The sequence below is a fragment of the Astatotilapia calliptera genome, chromosome 19 (assembly GCF_964374335.1).
Source record: "Astatotilapia calliptera chromosome 19, fAstCal68.1, whole genome shotgun sequence".
NCBI classification, from domain to species: Eukaryota; Metazoa; Chordata; class Actinopteri; order Cichliformes; family Cichlidae; genus Astatotilapia; species Astatotilapia calliptera.
The window spans coordinates 16,581,450-16,598,908 of NC_137440.1; the positions used below are offsets into that span (position 1 = coordinate 16,581,450).

At 38.4% G+C, this 17,459-nt stretch overlaps 1 protein-coding gene across 5 annotated transcripts in view; it reads right to left on the reverse strand.

Annotated features, from left to right (window-relative positions):
- The window catches only part of alk (ALK receptor tyrosine kinase), a 489,366-nt gene that overhangs the window by 263,651 nt on the left and 208,256 nt on the right, over positions 1 to 17,459 (reverse strand). For all 5 annotated transcript variants that reach the window (XM_080293835.1, XM_026152849.2, XM_026152846.2 and 2 more), the window contains one exon: positions 1,354 to 1,464. Coding sequence is in view for 3 of the 5 variants with exons in the window: in XM_026152846.2 (XP_026008631.2) it covers positions 1,354 to 1,464 (111 nt within the window). In the remaining 2 variants the exon portion in view is untranslated. The remainder of the gene's footprint in view (positions 1 to 1,353; positions 1,465 to 17,459) is intronic.

Genomic DNA, 17,459 nt, shown 5'->3' on the forward strand with positions numbered 1-17,459 from the left:
CAGTGCATTGTTTTAACATCTCAGGTGGCCACACTTTCTGATGACGAGTTAGTGAAGTTCTTGTGATTATCAACACATGGCTATTACTTACCCTCTAAGGTTCTATGGAGGCAGTAAGTGTATACTTAAGTCCAAACTGCCCTGTGAAAACTATTTTTTTTAAACAGACTGCAGATCTGTTACTAACACAGCTTTAAGGCTTAGTGATGTCTATGAAAAGATTGAATGTTTAATGCTGCTAATGACTTTTTAAGACATGTTCCACATCAAAAGACAAAAAAGAAAAATAGATAAAGCCATGCATTATAATATCCCATGTAAGCATATCCGTTTTATTGCATACACTATCTTAGTTGTAAGTACATAAGACTATGTCTCCTTGACTGTGTACTTGTCTTTTAAAGTTCATTTCACATGCAGCATCTGTTTTTATGTTTATTAAAGCTTCAAAGGTCTCAACAGTTTTGTCATTTTAAATAAATCTGAAAAAAAAAGTAATTCTTTACGCCTTGCTGCTTTCAGGATTCAAAGAGAAAGAAATTGATTTTCATTATTTGACATTGCTGTTTTATATTCAGAGCAAACTTTTTCAAAGTTCTAATTGATTTCTACACATCGAGTTCACTTATTAATAAAAACACTTTTTGGCCATTTTATGGATGGATTATTTAAAATTAAGCCTTCTTCAAAGACTCATGCTAGATATTTTAGTCCCATTTCTCTTCCATTACATTTATATGGAAGAGAATTTTACATTTTATTTTATACCAAAAAACAACCTGGCTACATGTACATTTTTACTAGAGACACACTGATTAACCAGCCAGGGTCTGGAATTAGCTTATTTCTAGTGTGCTTTTGACAAAAAAGTTTACTTTTGCTCATATATGCTATAAGATATAGTTGTTAGAAAGACAATAAGAACTGGCAAAAAATTTGAATCTGTAGGTCACACTTAGAAAAAACAAACCAAGATATTGTATCAGCCAACTGAAATTAGCACATCTCAAATAAAAAAAACAACTCTTTCCAGCTTTTTCTAGGTTTTGAACTGTCTTAATTAAACTGCTTATGTAGAACTGTATCTTTTTATATGCATTGTTTCATTTCATCTCTGCTGTAATTTCACCTGTAAGAAATGTAACACCTTACAGGTGATGCGTGTGTCTGAGTGTGTGAATTCAAGAATAAATACGTGTCTATCTTCAACAAAATCTCAATTTTGTGCCTTGTAGAGAGCAGACAAGACAGAGATTTACTGTGTGCTGAGGGAAAGCTGACGCCAGGTGTTGAGGACAACTGGGAACAGAGATCTGTGGTCTGTTTGAGGAGGGCTGACAAAACCTCACTTACCGGAAATAGGAACTGAGTCACTGGGAAAACTGAGGTTGTCCTCAGCTATCCAGGAGAAGCTCCAGTATCCTTTAGGAATCCCAGGAGCAGTCCTACCATTCAGTGGCTCACCTGCAAAAATAGCAAATCCTCATTTTACTTTCAGAGTACATGTTGCAAAGAATGACTATGTTAAGAAATTCAGTAAAATACACTTCATTGCTTTGTTTATTTAATTTCTGGCACTGATTTAGCATCCACGTTGCACTCCCTTTTCTTTATTAGTCCAGCTTAGTCATAAGTCTGCTTCCTTCATTAAAATTTGTAAACGCTGTATGATCTTGCCTTTTTAGACTAAAAAGTATTTTGATGAACCGTTTGTACAGGCTGAGTCTTTTTTTTCTAGCAGACAAGCTGAAAAGGAAAGTGAAAGTCTTATAGTTGAATCACCAACTATTACTGGAGTTTCTGCAGCAATAATAAAGTACACTGAGGCATTTCACTAAATAAATAACCATTGTAAACTTCACCACTTTTATGTCAACAAAGCATCTGCAGTTTTGGTACAGAGTGAACTGGAGTGATAGTATGAAAGTCCAAGGAGCCATATGAATTGGTTATTGGATATCAATAGACTGCATAATTACCTGTAGGCAGATTTGTCTACTTTTGTTTGACTCTGTCTTCACCTTCTAAACTCAAAGACTAATTATTGCAAGATCGAATAGAAGCATGATACTGTAAAGTAGATGCAAAAACTTTCTCTCTCACTTTATGTACCCCCTATCTTCCAACGATGCCATCACACTCACAAACACACACACACGTACGCTCTCCCTCTTTCACTTTGTCCTTAGTCCATGGATAATTACTACAAAGTCACAGACCAATACACTGCTGCCTAAAAAGGAGACCCCTGCATAAATCCTGCAGTCATTTCAAATGAGCCTTAAAGAGCGATTGATTGTATATGCTGACTTTCATTGCACTAAACAGTTTACAGTTGGCTTCAGCCAAAATGAGACCAGGAGAATATTAAACATGTTTTCTTACTCAGAAAGATTTCTACTAACATTTAAAGCAGACTGCATTAATATGACTATTGTTTAGATTTTTTGATGAGTGATGAGTGGTAAACTATAAAGTATCTCTGTATTTGGCTGCAGTTCACCCTTAATTCTGACTAGTCAACACACCTCTGCTACAGAGAACAATTACTGTAAGTTTAGTAGCTGCCACCACTATGCGTCATTGCAAGGACAATGATCAGAGATGATTTACAGACTCTGTTGTTCACACTACACAGTGTTCAGAATTTTGATCAGAGATGTCAATATCTTTCTCATCAGAACATAAAGTTGCTGTCATTGTGGGCTCAATGTTCTTTTAGCATTTATTGGTTCATTCCATGTGAGTTTTTATTTGCTTTTTACTCAAAAGTGTCTTCTATCTAGCCACGTAACAGAGGCCTGATAATTGACGTGATGCTTAAGTGATCCTTCTAGCATGACTCCCCACTGTGCAGAGGACTTCTGAAGTATGGGTTTATCGCTCAAAACTATATGAATATACCTTAAAACATGAAATGAAAATGATTATTGCTGAACTTTCAACAACAACAACTTTTCAAAAATCAATATACAGTAACAATTGTACTGCAAGAAGGCAACAATTTATTTCCAGTGGAGCTCAAGTTAATTTTCACTTGCAAACATGCCCTGTGTTTATTCTTTATTGCAGTCAGCATGTAGAACCACGACCCACTCTAGTCCATTTTATGAAAGGGGATTTTCTCTTTCAAAAGATTGTGCAACTGTGCATGGCACACCCGTGTCCAGTCACATAACTCAGCTGCTATAATGCCTTACCTATGCTTTATGAGCAGTAGATGTTGGTTTTTTTCCCTCCTCGCTGTGTCCTTTGATTACATGCCTCTGCTTCCAGCTTAACCTCAAACAATTCAGCAGGTGCTGACTTCCGCAATTCTGTTTTTCTTTCTTTTTATCATCCACAGAGCCACCAAAGATGCATAATTTCCCTTTTTCCCCTTCTTGTAACACTATTCCTAGGCTATATATCTTCTTTTTCCTCTATGCATGTAGTCTTTGCCCTTTTGTCAAAGCAAGTCCTTGGTTGTACTTCTAAGCGCGAAGACATTTCTCCTCTCAATAAATTCACCCTCGCTATCGTCATATTGACTGTCAATTGATTTTTGTTTCCAGAGCTAACTAGTAGCTACAGTAGCATCATGGTATAGATGGAATGAAGTGATATAATATAATAAACACTGGCTGTAATATAAAGTCAGTTCTAAAATGATCTTTTGGCCAAATTGTTATTGAGATCTACACAGACATGAAGAACAAATGTGCATGCTTTCTAAACTATGTTCAATTAATCAATTAATTTTTCTACCAGCAAAGCTCAGAAATGTTCTTTTACAGCTGAAGGCTCTGTGAAATAAAACCTCATACATAAGAAATAAGGGGTCAGAATACATTTTGAACTCACTGTAAATGAACAGAGTCATACTCTCAATTTCCAACAGAATGTCATTAAGTAAAAAAAAAAAAAAAAGAGAGCTTGCTGAAGCATTCTGAAAGTTTCATACGTTAGTCAGAACAAGGGTACAACTGTATGTCTGGCAGCTGAGTGAGTCTATGCTCTTTTTATGATTTTTTGTACATCTTTAAATAATATATCAGTTTTATAAATCTGTTTGGTCCATTTCAATTAAAATAAATTAAAATGACTGTAACAATACTATTACAAATTCCCAGAGAAAATTATTTTTGTAACCCACAAAATCAGGTGCATAACAAACACATGAACTGCTGTGCACACAGTTGGAGAACAGAACAGAGAAGAGAGATCTCAGCTCAGTGAGCAATCCAACTCTATCCCACCCACACTCTAAAATCCTTTAAATGCTTAGTGGATTTATCAATGAGGCTTGACTCAAGCTGTCAGTGAGACATGCCTATGCATAAACATACATCTCTCTTAGTTGTGTACACCCATGTTATTTCTTTTACTATTAAAATTGCAAATATCCAGAACCTTTTGTTTAACTTAACGTTTAACTTAACTTTTGTTTTAATGAGATTAAAGTGGGGATTCTGAAATACCTTCAAAATCCATTAATGATGGGGAACTAAAACATAGTAGAGAAACATATGGAACAGCAAACTGTTTTGAGTGAACAGTCCTGTACATGAGGTATGTGCCGCTTGTGGCCTTTGTTTCAGAGGAGTGCACGGGTCCATAAAGGCAGCCAATTACCCATGAAAAGTGGAAGCAGGATAAGCATACAGACAGTAGATCTTTGGCTCAGCCAGACCTGCAAATTGGTGTGGCCTTCACTAAAATCATCATGGTTGTGAAATGTTTGCACTCAGAAAAAATTGACAATTCCAATACGTCAGTCACACAAGGTTTTAGAGGGCTAATGTGGTCTTTGGGCGTAGTGGCAGTGCTGCTGGTGGTTCAGTCAAGTGTGATTAGTGAAACTATGTCTTAATCATCCCAAGTTTCAATGCAATTGTCCGAATGTTTGGTAATTAGGAACTTCTACAATCTTCTTGTTCTTTCAGCTGCTCACTTTAGAGGCCGTCCTATGCCTAGTATCCTCCTCTGTCACACAAACCCCCTTCTTCTTTTACTACATACAAGAAGAGACCATTTAAACATTAAACACTAAAATTGTGTAGCTCTCTGCATCTCACCACTATAGCAAAGTTAGTTTGAACAGTAAAGGCTATTATCCAGCCAGCAGGCACTGAAGACACATAAATCAGACACACCCCTTCCACATACCAATTAAAACATTCCTCCACAGATTATTAATAAGCAGAAAGTTCATGTTGCCAACTTTTTTTTGCATTGGCGATCAAGCCACTTCTTTTTTTCTCCACATCAGAATATAAGAATATAGAATTTTAATACTCTGAAATAAGTTGCGCAAAACAAAAACAATAGCAGTTAAACTCCTGGCCATGGAAGATCTTGTCTAGAGAAGATCAAGCTAAACAAAGACATATCTAAACGTAATGCAAAACAGCTGGAGTATGAAGCACTAACAGCTAATTGAAAGGGAAATGAGAAAGCCACCCTTCTACCTTGTTGGAATTTCATGCTCTTTGGCCTTCTGCATCACAATTGTCCTCATCTTTTTGCCCATTAATTAAAGATTTACCTAGGGATACATACATTACTGCCTAAATAAATCGATTACCTGTCCAGCCCAGTGACGCGTCATTAAATGTTCGTCAAAGTCTGCCAACACCACATCAGGCAGCTGAGGCCTGGAATTGGCTGCTCTCCCTGCTACAAAAGACCACATTGATTTCCATCAGAGGAGCCCTCATGTCCACTAAGCACTCTGACTTTCATTAAGACCTTCACCGAATTCCACACACGTTTCTCGCCAATCCCAAAACGCTGTGTGTGTATACACAGTCATTCACAGACCTCTACCAACAGAGGCAAGGCAAATACTACATCCCTAATTAAACGGTCTTTAAACAGGAGTATGGCGACACTTAATTATTCTCAAATGTTTCAGCTACATTAATACAGGTGTCATGTTTTCCTAAGGCTTAAGTCTCATTCTAACAACGAGCGACAAAGGTTAAACAGGGTTAAAAAAGGAGAGACAGCTAAGTGTTCTTGTGAAAATGCCACCCACCCTGCTTGCTGTAAGCTTTAAGTGGGAGATGAGTTGTTTCTAAGAGGCTTTTTGCATTTGTCATAAGATGCTGGTACATTAATATGTTTTTGCATAAACCCTGACTTGTAAACAAGCAAGGATTTTGGTTCAACTGTTTGATCCAGCTTATTAACTTAAAGTGCTGCCCATGAAACCGACCCTTAAGACCTCCAAAAATGCAACCTCTTCTCTGGAGAGAGATCCAATCTAAATCAACTCACTTCTCCCTCTCGTCAGCTATTACTGAAAGCCAAACAGCAGCATGAATTATTACCTGCAGAGCAGAAATGACTGACATAATGACAGGCAAATCTTATAGTTAAGATTTGCCTAACTGCATTTGAAACTGAGCAGTTTAACAGATTTTTCTTAGTCTAGCTGACTGAGATCATGTGACTACAGAAATATCAAAGGTTATCTCCATTAAAAACTTGCTTTGTTCGTGTAACAAATTTAGCATTGAGCTGAGACGCTTTCACAATATGTGACGAGATACTAGCAATGCCAGACACCAAACACTGATGTACCATCAGAGGGATGCCTTCTGATGAAGATGCTCCACTCACTTGACATGTATACCGTGAAATGCGAGTAAGGTAAAGCACTGTTTTGTCTCTCAACGTGAACTTTAAAAGATTTTATCAAAGAAATGGATCACAAGCCTTCAGTGTGAAACCATTATCCCAGGGATTAAAGAGCTGCTCAATGACAATGAAGGTGTCAACTGGGCTTCCCTGATGCTCATTAAAGAAAGTGATTTTGCTGTTGTACACTGAGCCCCTTTTTTTCTTTTGAAGCTTTGCTACACTAGTCAAACATACAGCAACACCTCTGAACAGGCAGCCCAGTATTCACAAATAATGCATGAAAATGGTTTGTTCAGTCACAGAGTGGTATCTGAAGTTGGAGAAAAAGTTCTCCCCTCTCATTTGCTATGCTGGAACAGTTTGTGGCCATGAGATGAGTACTTTAATGATGAAAAGCACAAGTTTAATTATATAGACCTCTTTCCTTTATGCACATTTTACTGTACATGTAGCATTTTGCATTGAAGAAGTAAAAAAAAATGCCAGCTGTTGATTTTCAACATCAATTTGAGACATCTGGTGACACTCAGAGACATCTCAACCTTATTCTGAGAATGATTTCTTTCACACATCCCACGAGGGCTTTTCTTCTTTGTTGGTATAGCTCAAGTAGTGAGTAAATATGCCAATGTGAGGAGATGTTCCAGTGCATTAATAATTGTTTAGAACAGAAGCTTCTAAGAGAAATGTTAATGACATTATCCTGTGTGCATGGCAGAATTTGTAAAACAACATTAGGTTTAATATTGTAGTTTAGCCTGCTAATTTGGCTGCTCATAAGCACCGCAGCACAGTGGTGCAGTGGCTAGCACCTGATGATGGGTTATCCTTTACTTTACTTTATTATTCATAAAAATTCAGTGTCATTTATATCTGCCATTCTAATTTTCATTTTTTTATGTAACAAGGCAGATTTAACAGGGTTATAATTTCAAGAACAACTTGATCAAAATGTGAACATAATTTTCATTTATCAGGGCATGGAGAGAAAAGATAAACAGAAATTCTAAAGCTTACTTCTCAAAACCCAAAAAAGCAGATAAAAGATTTTTTTTCCCTACAGTTACATCCGAGGCACTAAAACACTACAGCCATTGTACCTAAACAGGCGAATGTGAACTCAGTGGACTTAACGGGATAGCTTGCTTGAGCATAATTAAATGTACCGAGGGAGGTTGCTGCAGAGGCAACATTTGTTCTGCTGACAGACAACTTTTCAAATCAGATCTCATTTTATTCTTAAGGCTGAAGCCAATTTCTGCTGCCACAATGGATACTGAAGCTACGGGCATCCTTTCAACCAGAGTTTGATAGCTGGGATGTTGTCTCGAGGAAGCAATCAGAAATTACCAAATGTGAGAGTTTCTGATTCTGCAAGCACTAGCATCCTTAGTCCTTCTGCATGAGGAGGCTAGTGCACTTCTGACCATGTGGTGGTCACAGATGGGCTCTAAGACCTTGTCAACATAGTTGCAGTATTGATAGTAGGCATAAAAAATAAAAATAATCAAAACTGCCTTTTATTTAGCTCAGACTGATAGCTGTTTCCTCCTCAGAGTACTCTTCTCCCACAGTCCAAACCCAAGTCCGTTAGGTTTACTGGTAATGATGAACTGGACACAGGTGGAGAAGTGTGAGTGCGAGATTGTATGCCTCTCGGTGTTAGCCCTGGGATACCACCTGCACCATGGGAAGCATGATATTGCACTGGTTAGCATTGTTCCCTCACAGCAAGACCGGAACCTTCATGTATACCACTGTGCCTCCCTGTGCTGCCTCTCACAGTCCAAAGGCATTAGGTTAATGGATAAAGGCCTTAGTTGAAGGTAGATAAAGTGCATAAAATACTGTATGATTGCATGGTGATTTGTGCCTTGTGGTTTTTGTAGCACTTTGAGTGGTAAATAAGACTAGAAAAACACTATACAAGTGCCAGTCCATTTCCATGTCCAGCATGTAACCTGCCTCTCACATCCTTCCAGCTCTAGCCTGTATAATACCTTTGAGTGTTTTACCACGATGTCAGGGTTCCTATTTTGTTACATCATCAAAGCACCCAGAAAGCAAGATCTGAGTTGTTCTTATTGAGTGACACATTGATTAGTTTGTGGCTTCTCTCTTGCAGACAACTAACATGTTGAGCTGTATGATTATAATGAAATTGCTAGTTTGGTATTTCGTGTGCATATGAATCATTCATCAAAGAGCAGGTTTCAAAGCCCACTTTGAACAAGATGTGATTATCATAAAGCAGAAATTACTGTAGTTTCCCATGGATTGCACTGACTGAGCTGATTACCACTTTGTAGGGCACAAGATCAGAGACCCTCGAGAAAAAACAATATAAAGTTAAAATTAGCACAGGACGTGGAAATTTTTACTTTTAGCTAGTGCTTTATGCACACTGAAGTACTTTAACAGAACAAGAGAACAATGCACAGTGCTCTCCTGTTGTATCTGAGCTAGCCCACAGTGGCTCTCATTCTTCACTACAAAGGGTTTTCAGCAAATCTCCCAGCAGCCAAATGTAGGGATGAACTATGTAAAAAACACAGGCTGACACACAAACACAGCCACAAACAAAATATGGCCAAGAATGCTAAACTGAAATATGTTCTACATATTCTCCCTAACCGTTAACATGTAGGGAGACAACTCTCTTTTCCTCTCTGTGGAGAAGTCTGCTACTGCAAACAGTTGACAGGCAATGTTTTAAGATAAGATAAGATAAGATAACCTTTATTAGTCCCACACTTGGGAAATTTGTTTTGTCACAGCAGGAAGTGGACAGTGCAAAAGTTATGAGGCAAAAATTAGAATACAATAAGAATAAATACAGTACACAACTGTACAGAATAGAATAAAATAAAATACTATATACAGTAGAATAAAATAAAATAAATATACAATAAGATAAAAAATAGAATACAAATACAAATACTATATACAACTGAGTAAAAATACAACGATGACAGAAAGGATTATTGCACTTAGTATTATTGCATATGTATGGATGTGTGTGCTTGATCAGTTAAAGTCTTTATTATGGAGTCTGACAGCAGTGGGGAGGAAAGACCTGCGAAATCTCTCCGTCCCACACCGTGGGTGCCGCAGTCTCCCACTGAAGGAGCTGCTCAGTGCTGTCACAGTCTGCTGCATGGGGTGGGAGATGTTGTCCATCAGGGATGACAGCTTAGCCGCCGTTCTCCTGTCACTCACCACCTCCACTGGGTCCAGAGGGCATCCTAGAACAGAGCTGGCCCTTCGGATCACCCTGTTCAGTCTCTTCCTGTCCCCAGCAGAGATGCTGCCGCCCCAGCAGACCACGCCATAAAAGATAGCAGAAGCCACAACAGAGTCATAGAAGGTCTTCAGGAGTGGGCCCTCCACTCCAAACGACCTGAGTCTCCGCAGCAGGTACAGCCTGCTCTGCCCTTTCCTGTAGAGGGCGTCTGAGTTATGAGTCCAGTCCAGTCTATTGTTCAGATGAACACCAAGGTACCTGTAGCTGTCCACAGCCTCAATGTCCATACCTTGGATGTTCAGTGGTTGCAGTGGAGAATGCTTGTGCCTGCGGAAGTCTACCACCAGTTCCTTGGTTTTACTGGCGTTGATCTGGAGGTAGTTCAGCTGGCACCAGTCCACAAAGTCTTGGGTCAGACCTCTGTACTCCTTGTCGTCCCCATCAGTGATGAGGCCGACTATTGCAGAGTCATCAGAGAACTTCTGCAGGAAGCACTGGGTGGAATTGTGGGAGAAGTCTGCAGTGTAGATGGTGAAGAGGAACGGAGCCAGAACCGTTCCCTGTGGGGCCCCCGTACTGCAGACGACCCTGTCCGACACACAGCCCTGAGTCCTCACATACTGTGGTCGGTCGGTGAGGTAGTCCAGGATCCAGGTAGTGAGGTGATGGTCCACTCCAGAGTTCACCAGCTTGTCCTTTAGAACCGAGGGAAGAATGGTGTTGAAGGCACTGGAGAAATCAAAGAACATGATTCTCACAGTGCTTCCAGCGGTCTCCAGGTGAGCGAGGGAACGATGTAGGAGGTGAATGACGGCATCATCCGCTCCAATGCCAGGCTGGTAGGCAAACTGAAGTGGGTCCAGTGATGAGCTTATTAGGCGCCGAAGCTGAGCCAGGACCAACCGGGAATGTAAAACTACATTAAACAATAGTCACAGTCACCAATCAGTGTTAAACATTTATCGTAGTAATGAATCCTTCTGATCGTAACAAAAATATCACATCTTTATCTCATTAACCTCTTAAGCTGAAAATGGCCTTTGTGGGGGATACAGGTAAATATGTAGTTAAGGCAACAAGTCTGTGTTAACCTTACTTAACAACTGTTTAGAGCCACACAATTAATCAAATTTTAATCACGATCACACTTTGGTACTACGGATGAGGATCAGGGCCACTGGAAAAAAAACTGTGCATGTCTTTTTTTTTTGTTCCTTTTCCAGAATTCTAAGAAAAAAGTCTTGCACTAATCCTACAACTAAATGAGCATGATCAAACACTATTAAAATCACATCCTCCACCAAACAGAATGCACAGCAAAAGCTAATCAAGCACTCCATAATCAACGACTGATCATATGCCCACATGTGCCAGTCATTGCTGTTCTCTTAACCCTTCAGCTTGAAGTTTCCTGGATGTAGTATGGATGGTAACACTACATTAAAAGGCCGGTATGAAACATGAATCAAATGTCTGGCACATGAAAAGGTGAAGCCCTTGTCCCTTTTAGCGGATCATCATTTGCTGTTTTGAAGTACTTTGAATTTAAGACAAGTGATGTTAACCAATAATGACTCATGGGCAGAGCGCTGTAGAGTTGTGTCTGTGTTGCAACTAACTTATTCAACCGCTTAAAAATACCCCAAACTACAGTATAAATAATGCATGAAGGCCAAGAAAAACAATGCAGTGGTTGCTAATGTGACTCATCCAATATCATCTTAGACGTGCTGCTGCACAGCGTGTCTACATATCCATCCAGCTCACAAGGGCGCAACTGCTTTCTGTTTGGCCAAAGATATGCATGCAGTAAACACAGTGAGTAATGAAGGATTCAAAAAAACTATATGAATAACAGACTAAAGATATGTTATCCCTTTATGCAGTTTTTCTAAAGTGGCAATACCATCAAAGTATGCAAAAGCACACAGGGGAAAATGGCGAGGGATCTCACAGCTGTCAAGTATTGTGCTTCCAGTTTAATTCACATCCATCATGCAGGTACAATGAATGGAATGAAAGACTATATTTCGCTTCCAAGAGATGCACTTGGGTCAGGTGAATAAACACATCATTTGTCTGCAAAGAAGTGTTAATTAACAGAAATGTAGCACAATATAAACACAGTAAATGGTAAATGGACTGGTTCTTACATAGCGCTTTTCTACTCTACTGTAGCACTCAAAGACCTTTACATGAAAGCAGGCCGCTATTGTTTTAATTTTGTGTTAGATTTTGGTGCATTCATTGCAGATCCTGTGAATTCAGGTGGACCAAATTTTATTTTGATGCAAATAATGGTTTAAAAATGGTTACAAATTCCTTTAATTTTCCTTTATAATGGAAAGCAAAGACCTTTGTGTGCAGGAAAAAAATCCTGTTAAGACATTGACCAAATCTCTAAAACAATTACTACCTACAAAAGTAAAATGTATGGCAGAATATACTATAATACAATACAGTATACCATGTAAAAGTACCCTAATCACTGTACTACGAATCCTTGAGGCCAAGTCCATAACATGCAGCTGTTTCAATTAGATTGATTGTCATTTTAACTGATTTTTTTATTTATTTATTTATTTTTATTTGAATTTTATTGAATTTTATTTTATTTTATTTGTATTCTTTCCCTTATTGTTGCATGTGTGTTGTTGCTGCCTGTGTTTGAGTAATTTCTGTAACTGTGAGACACCTGCTGCTGCCTATCTTGGCCAGGTCTCCCTTGAAAAAGAGGTTTTTAATCTCAATGGGATTTTCCTGGTTAAATAAAGGTTAATAAATAACATCACACGCTGTGCAGTATCTTAGTACTCAGTCCCAATGTAGCAGATTTGTTTCAAAAAGTAATTAACAACAAATCTAGCAACCTTCTGAACAACCCCGTTAGCTACTTTCATGATACTTTCAGCACTACTATAATGCAAGCACAACATCCTGCTTTACGCGCACATCCTGGATTGTGATTAGGAAAGAGGAATTTAACACTACTACAGACCAGCAGTTCATAAGTGGGTTGAAAATGACCACTGGATTGTTCTTTTATTTCAGTCAATACTTCTTACCCGTTTCATTTTTGAGAAAACAGAAACATTAAAATCAGAGTGGCTCCACTGGCAGTTTAGCTTTATTAGAGAGTGGAAAATATCTATAGAAACAGACCATAGTACATAAGCCAAATCATGCCATAACTGATTTTAATTTAACAGCTCTTTGACGCCTGGTTTGTATAAAAGCTGCTTTGTTAAATTTAACTGGGTTGGAACTCACACATTTCTGCTTTTTATTTTTCTTTCTATTTCTCCCCTATAGAAACTACGACTGCATATAAACTAGAATGTTTTAACTCAGGTCCACATTGCAGGGACTACTCAAATCACCAAATCACTTATGGGATGGAATGCATTAGAGTAAAACAAGCATTTATAAAGAACAATAACTGCTTTTAGGCCACTTTGCTCAGAACTAGTTTGAACCAGTCAACTCGTGAATCATGAAAAGTAGGCAGTAGATTGAGTTGCTGGTACCTTCCTGTGTTCTTGTCCCTAACTGCTCACTAATCAATCAACTGTAGCGACAGCAGCCGATGCAACACACGTTGCAACAGAGTAAGCAGGCACACTGAACAAAGACAGAGATGCTGGTTTGCTCTTCCTCCAGTAGACACTACTAGTTATCTGATCATATTTTTTAAATGTACAGTGTTGTGAAAAAGTATTTGCTCCCTCCCTGATTTCTTATTTTTTTGCATATCTGTCACACTTAAATGTTTGAGATCATCATCATAACCAGAGTAAATAGAGAAGGCAATCTTTAAACGATAGCTTCATTTACTCAATTCAATTTCAATCACTAGCCGCACCCAGGCCTGATTACTGCCAGAGCTGTGAATCAAGAAACCACTTAAAAACAACTTGGCAAAGACTGAAAGATCTCAAAAACATATCATGCTGCAATCTTAGGAAACAGCTTAGAAAGGGTTACAAAGCCTTTTCTAAGGCTTTGAGACTCCATCAAACCACAGTGCGAGCCATTATCCACAAATGGAGAAAACGTCCAACAGTGGTGAACCTTCCCACCAAAATTATCTCAAGACTGCATCAACGAGTCATCCAGGAGGTCACAAGAAAACCCAGAATAACATCTAAAGAACTGCAGGCCTTACTTACCTCAGTTAAGGTCACTGTTTCTGACAATAATAATATAGAAAAAGGGCAAAGATGGTGTCCATCGGACAGTTCTAAAGAGAAAACCACTGCTGACCAAAAACAACACAAAGGCTAATTTTACATATGCCAAACAAAAATCTTGATGTTCACCAAAACTTTTGAGAAAATACTCTGTGGACGGACAAGACAGAAGTTTAACTTTTTGCAAGGTTTGTGTCCTGTTACATCTGGCGTACAGTATTATTTTAAAACTGCATTGTGTAGTTACTCTAGTTTTCTTTGCCTAACATTAAAATCAGCTTGATGAGTGTAACAAATATGCAAAACAAAGCAATCTCGAAGGAGCAAAAACTTTTTCACAGTTGTTAAAAATTTAATTCAGCGGATTCATATATAAAAACAGTTGCTCTACTGCATTATAATATACATTCATCACACTAAACACCAGGCATGGGAAATGACCACTGATTTAAAATGGCCAGTGTGATTCCTCAGTATATCTTTAAGTCTGGTATATGAAAAGATGAGAAGTCTCTTTTAAGGGCTTCTGCTTTTTCCAAAAACATGCCATTTCATTTTAATAGCTCTCCTGTCTTTTGTTTTGCAAATAAGAAATAGTGTCACAACAGCGAGGTAAGGAAACATGGGAAAAACAGCATCTCTCATGTTTTTACTGGCACTGTGTTAGACCATAATCATAGCAGCACTGACTCAATAACATGTGGGTGCAACTCTGTTAGTCCATCTGGGACATTGAACCAGTGGCAACTAATTGAAACGCAGCAACCACATATTATAATTTTCATTTTGGTAAATTATTTATGGCATTAACTTGTCATGACACATTTGATTTGTGCTGCAGCGGACGTACTTGACAATCTGGGAGCAATTTTTTTTCTTTCCTTTCCCCAGTTTCAATGAAATTCCTGATATTTTTGTTGGCATTTCTGTAAGGGTTATCTTTTCTTTAGTTTTGTGAGTTACCGGTTTAAAAATGAAATCACCCAATGAACAATTGCTCTTCTTTCATTGGGTAAAGCAGGAAATCATTTTAGGTGATCACTGATTTCATCAGACTTTCACATAATTTAACAAACATTTACATGTGTCCAACATGATAGCAGGCATAAGGAGGATCAGAGCAACGTTTTACGAACTGAAATGAGCTGACAGACTAATTTCATTTTAACAGCAAGTTCCAGTGGGAAATACAGCAGAAGCTATAAACATTATATGGCTGAAGGTACATGCGGGAAATATGAACTTGTCTTTATTATAGTGCCATTTTGTCAAAGCTGTTGACATCAGGGTATTTCTGAGGCTCCTCTGAACTACCACTGCTAGTGCACCAACACACTTTGTGTGCAATGCCAGCTGCAGAATTTGACACTGATTGACAATAAACTGGAAAATTCATACCTCTAATTTCTAAAACTTGGTGTAATGGAGGCATACAAAAATACCTGCAATTTAAATTAATGCAAGGTCCTACTGCTACACTAGTCTAACAAGACCTCAAAATAATTGAGTATTACTTTGATTATGTACATTATGTAAAAGTTAAAAGTTTTCTTTGTACATAAAGATGCTGAAACTCATGTATTGGAGCTCTCTGTTGTCACAAAACAAATGAGATAAGGAAATATCTATGATGAAAAGATAATATGCTACACTTTTAAACTCCGTCCTTGAAACAACTCCTGCGTTATCCCAATAATTGAGATATTTAATCTGACATTCCTGCATATTTTCATACTTTACGACATATTGTGTCAATAAAACTCAATTATAGCAAATTAAAAAAAAAAAAATAATGTGCTGCCAAGCAAGACTGTCAATCTCTATACTGCAAGCTATGCATCAAGTGGAAAAAACAAACAAAAAAATACATTTTTTTAATCCCTCAGCTGACTGGCCAGGCATTAGCAGTGCCTCTAACTGCAGCAGTGTGAAGCTGCAAATCAAATCCTGCCACACAATTATAACAGACATACAGTCCATCTCTTTTTACCCACTGAAATTTAGCAATATCTTGACTATTTCAAGTGCATTCAACACAAGGCTCCACTAACAAACACAATCCATCAAGAGCAGCCACTGTATAAAAGTGGACATGATTTACCACAGCACCTCCCCACTACCCCCATAATCACTGGAGTTAATGTATTGCGGGCAGGCTTTTAAAAACTGAGACAGGACTCAATAAATTTGGTCGAACTCTTAACCTTTCTCACGTTTTAACCAGTTTTTGTTTGCCCTTTCTTTTACCCAAACTCACATGCACACACATATACCATCTCACTTTTTTCAGCTTCCTCTTAACACCAGCAGTCTCTCACTTTCTACATGAAATCTGACTATTACCTGCTCTTTACTCTGAGTGACTCTCCACCACTACAGGACAGCTACAACCAGTAAATCATCTCTGCTGTCTCTGAACAGTTTGTCACCTTGACATTTCTTCAGTGGACCTTTGTCTAAGTGGGTGTCCCACACACCCTCCTAACCACTTTAAAACATGCTTACTCTGTGCTGAGTCTTGTTTCCCACCTTTAAAACACGTTAACCTTTTTCAAAGAAACCATCCAGCCCTTTTGCAATATTTGCATGCTGAGTCGCACTGATAGTGTAGACTACTACAGTTTTCAGTGCAATATACAACATGTAACAACTGATAAAAATACAGCCCCAACAATTAGTCTGTTTGCTCCACAATTTGAGTTCAAACTCTGAATCCATTAGCATTAGCAATGAAGTTCAACTGTGTGTTTTATAAGGTACTCTCCCACTCATAGCAACTTATATCTACATATCTATATTTGTGATCACGTCCATTTTTAAAATAAAAATAGTGATCAGTTAAATTAGGATACAAGACTGAAAAGGTTAAGATAAGCAAAGGAACATTTTCTACATATAGACTAACTGGGTGAGCCATCCTGGTATTATGATGGGATGGCTGCCCTCGTATATTTTGTGATTCATTTTTATTTTTTTGAACTATCCGAGAGAATATGGCAATAATATGAGCCAATGGCCTCTGTATAAGTTTAAATCTAGCTCTGGTCTTTCTGACTGTCATTTCACTATTGGCAAGCTGGTCAGTTTACTTTTGTTTCAGTCCTCTATATCAGCCATCTCCAGTTCTTGAACTACAACTGGCAATGATGATGCTTGTTCTGTATTGGAGATGAGCTGCAAACTTGACTGGCACTCTAACCAAAAGCTGCAACAGGTGGAGAGCTACTGCTGCTAAAATGCTGAACTCACCGAGGCTTCAGAACAGCGACGACAGTCACCAGCTGCAGAATTATCCAAACACAGGATGAGAAAGTTCCTGGAGAGGCAGCTGATTACTGTCAATTACATGTATCCTGAAGCAAAAAAGTACAAACAGGTAGAGAAGAATATGTGTTTTT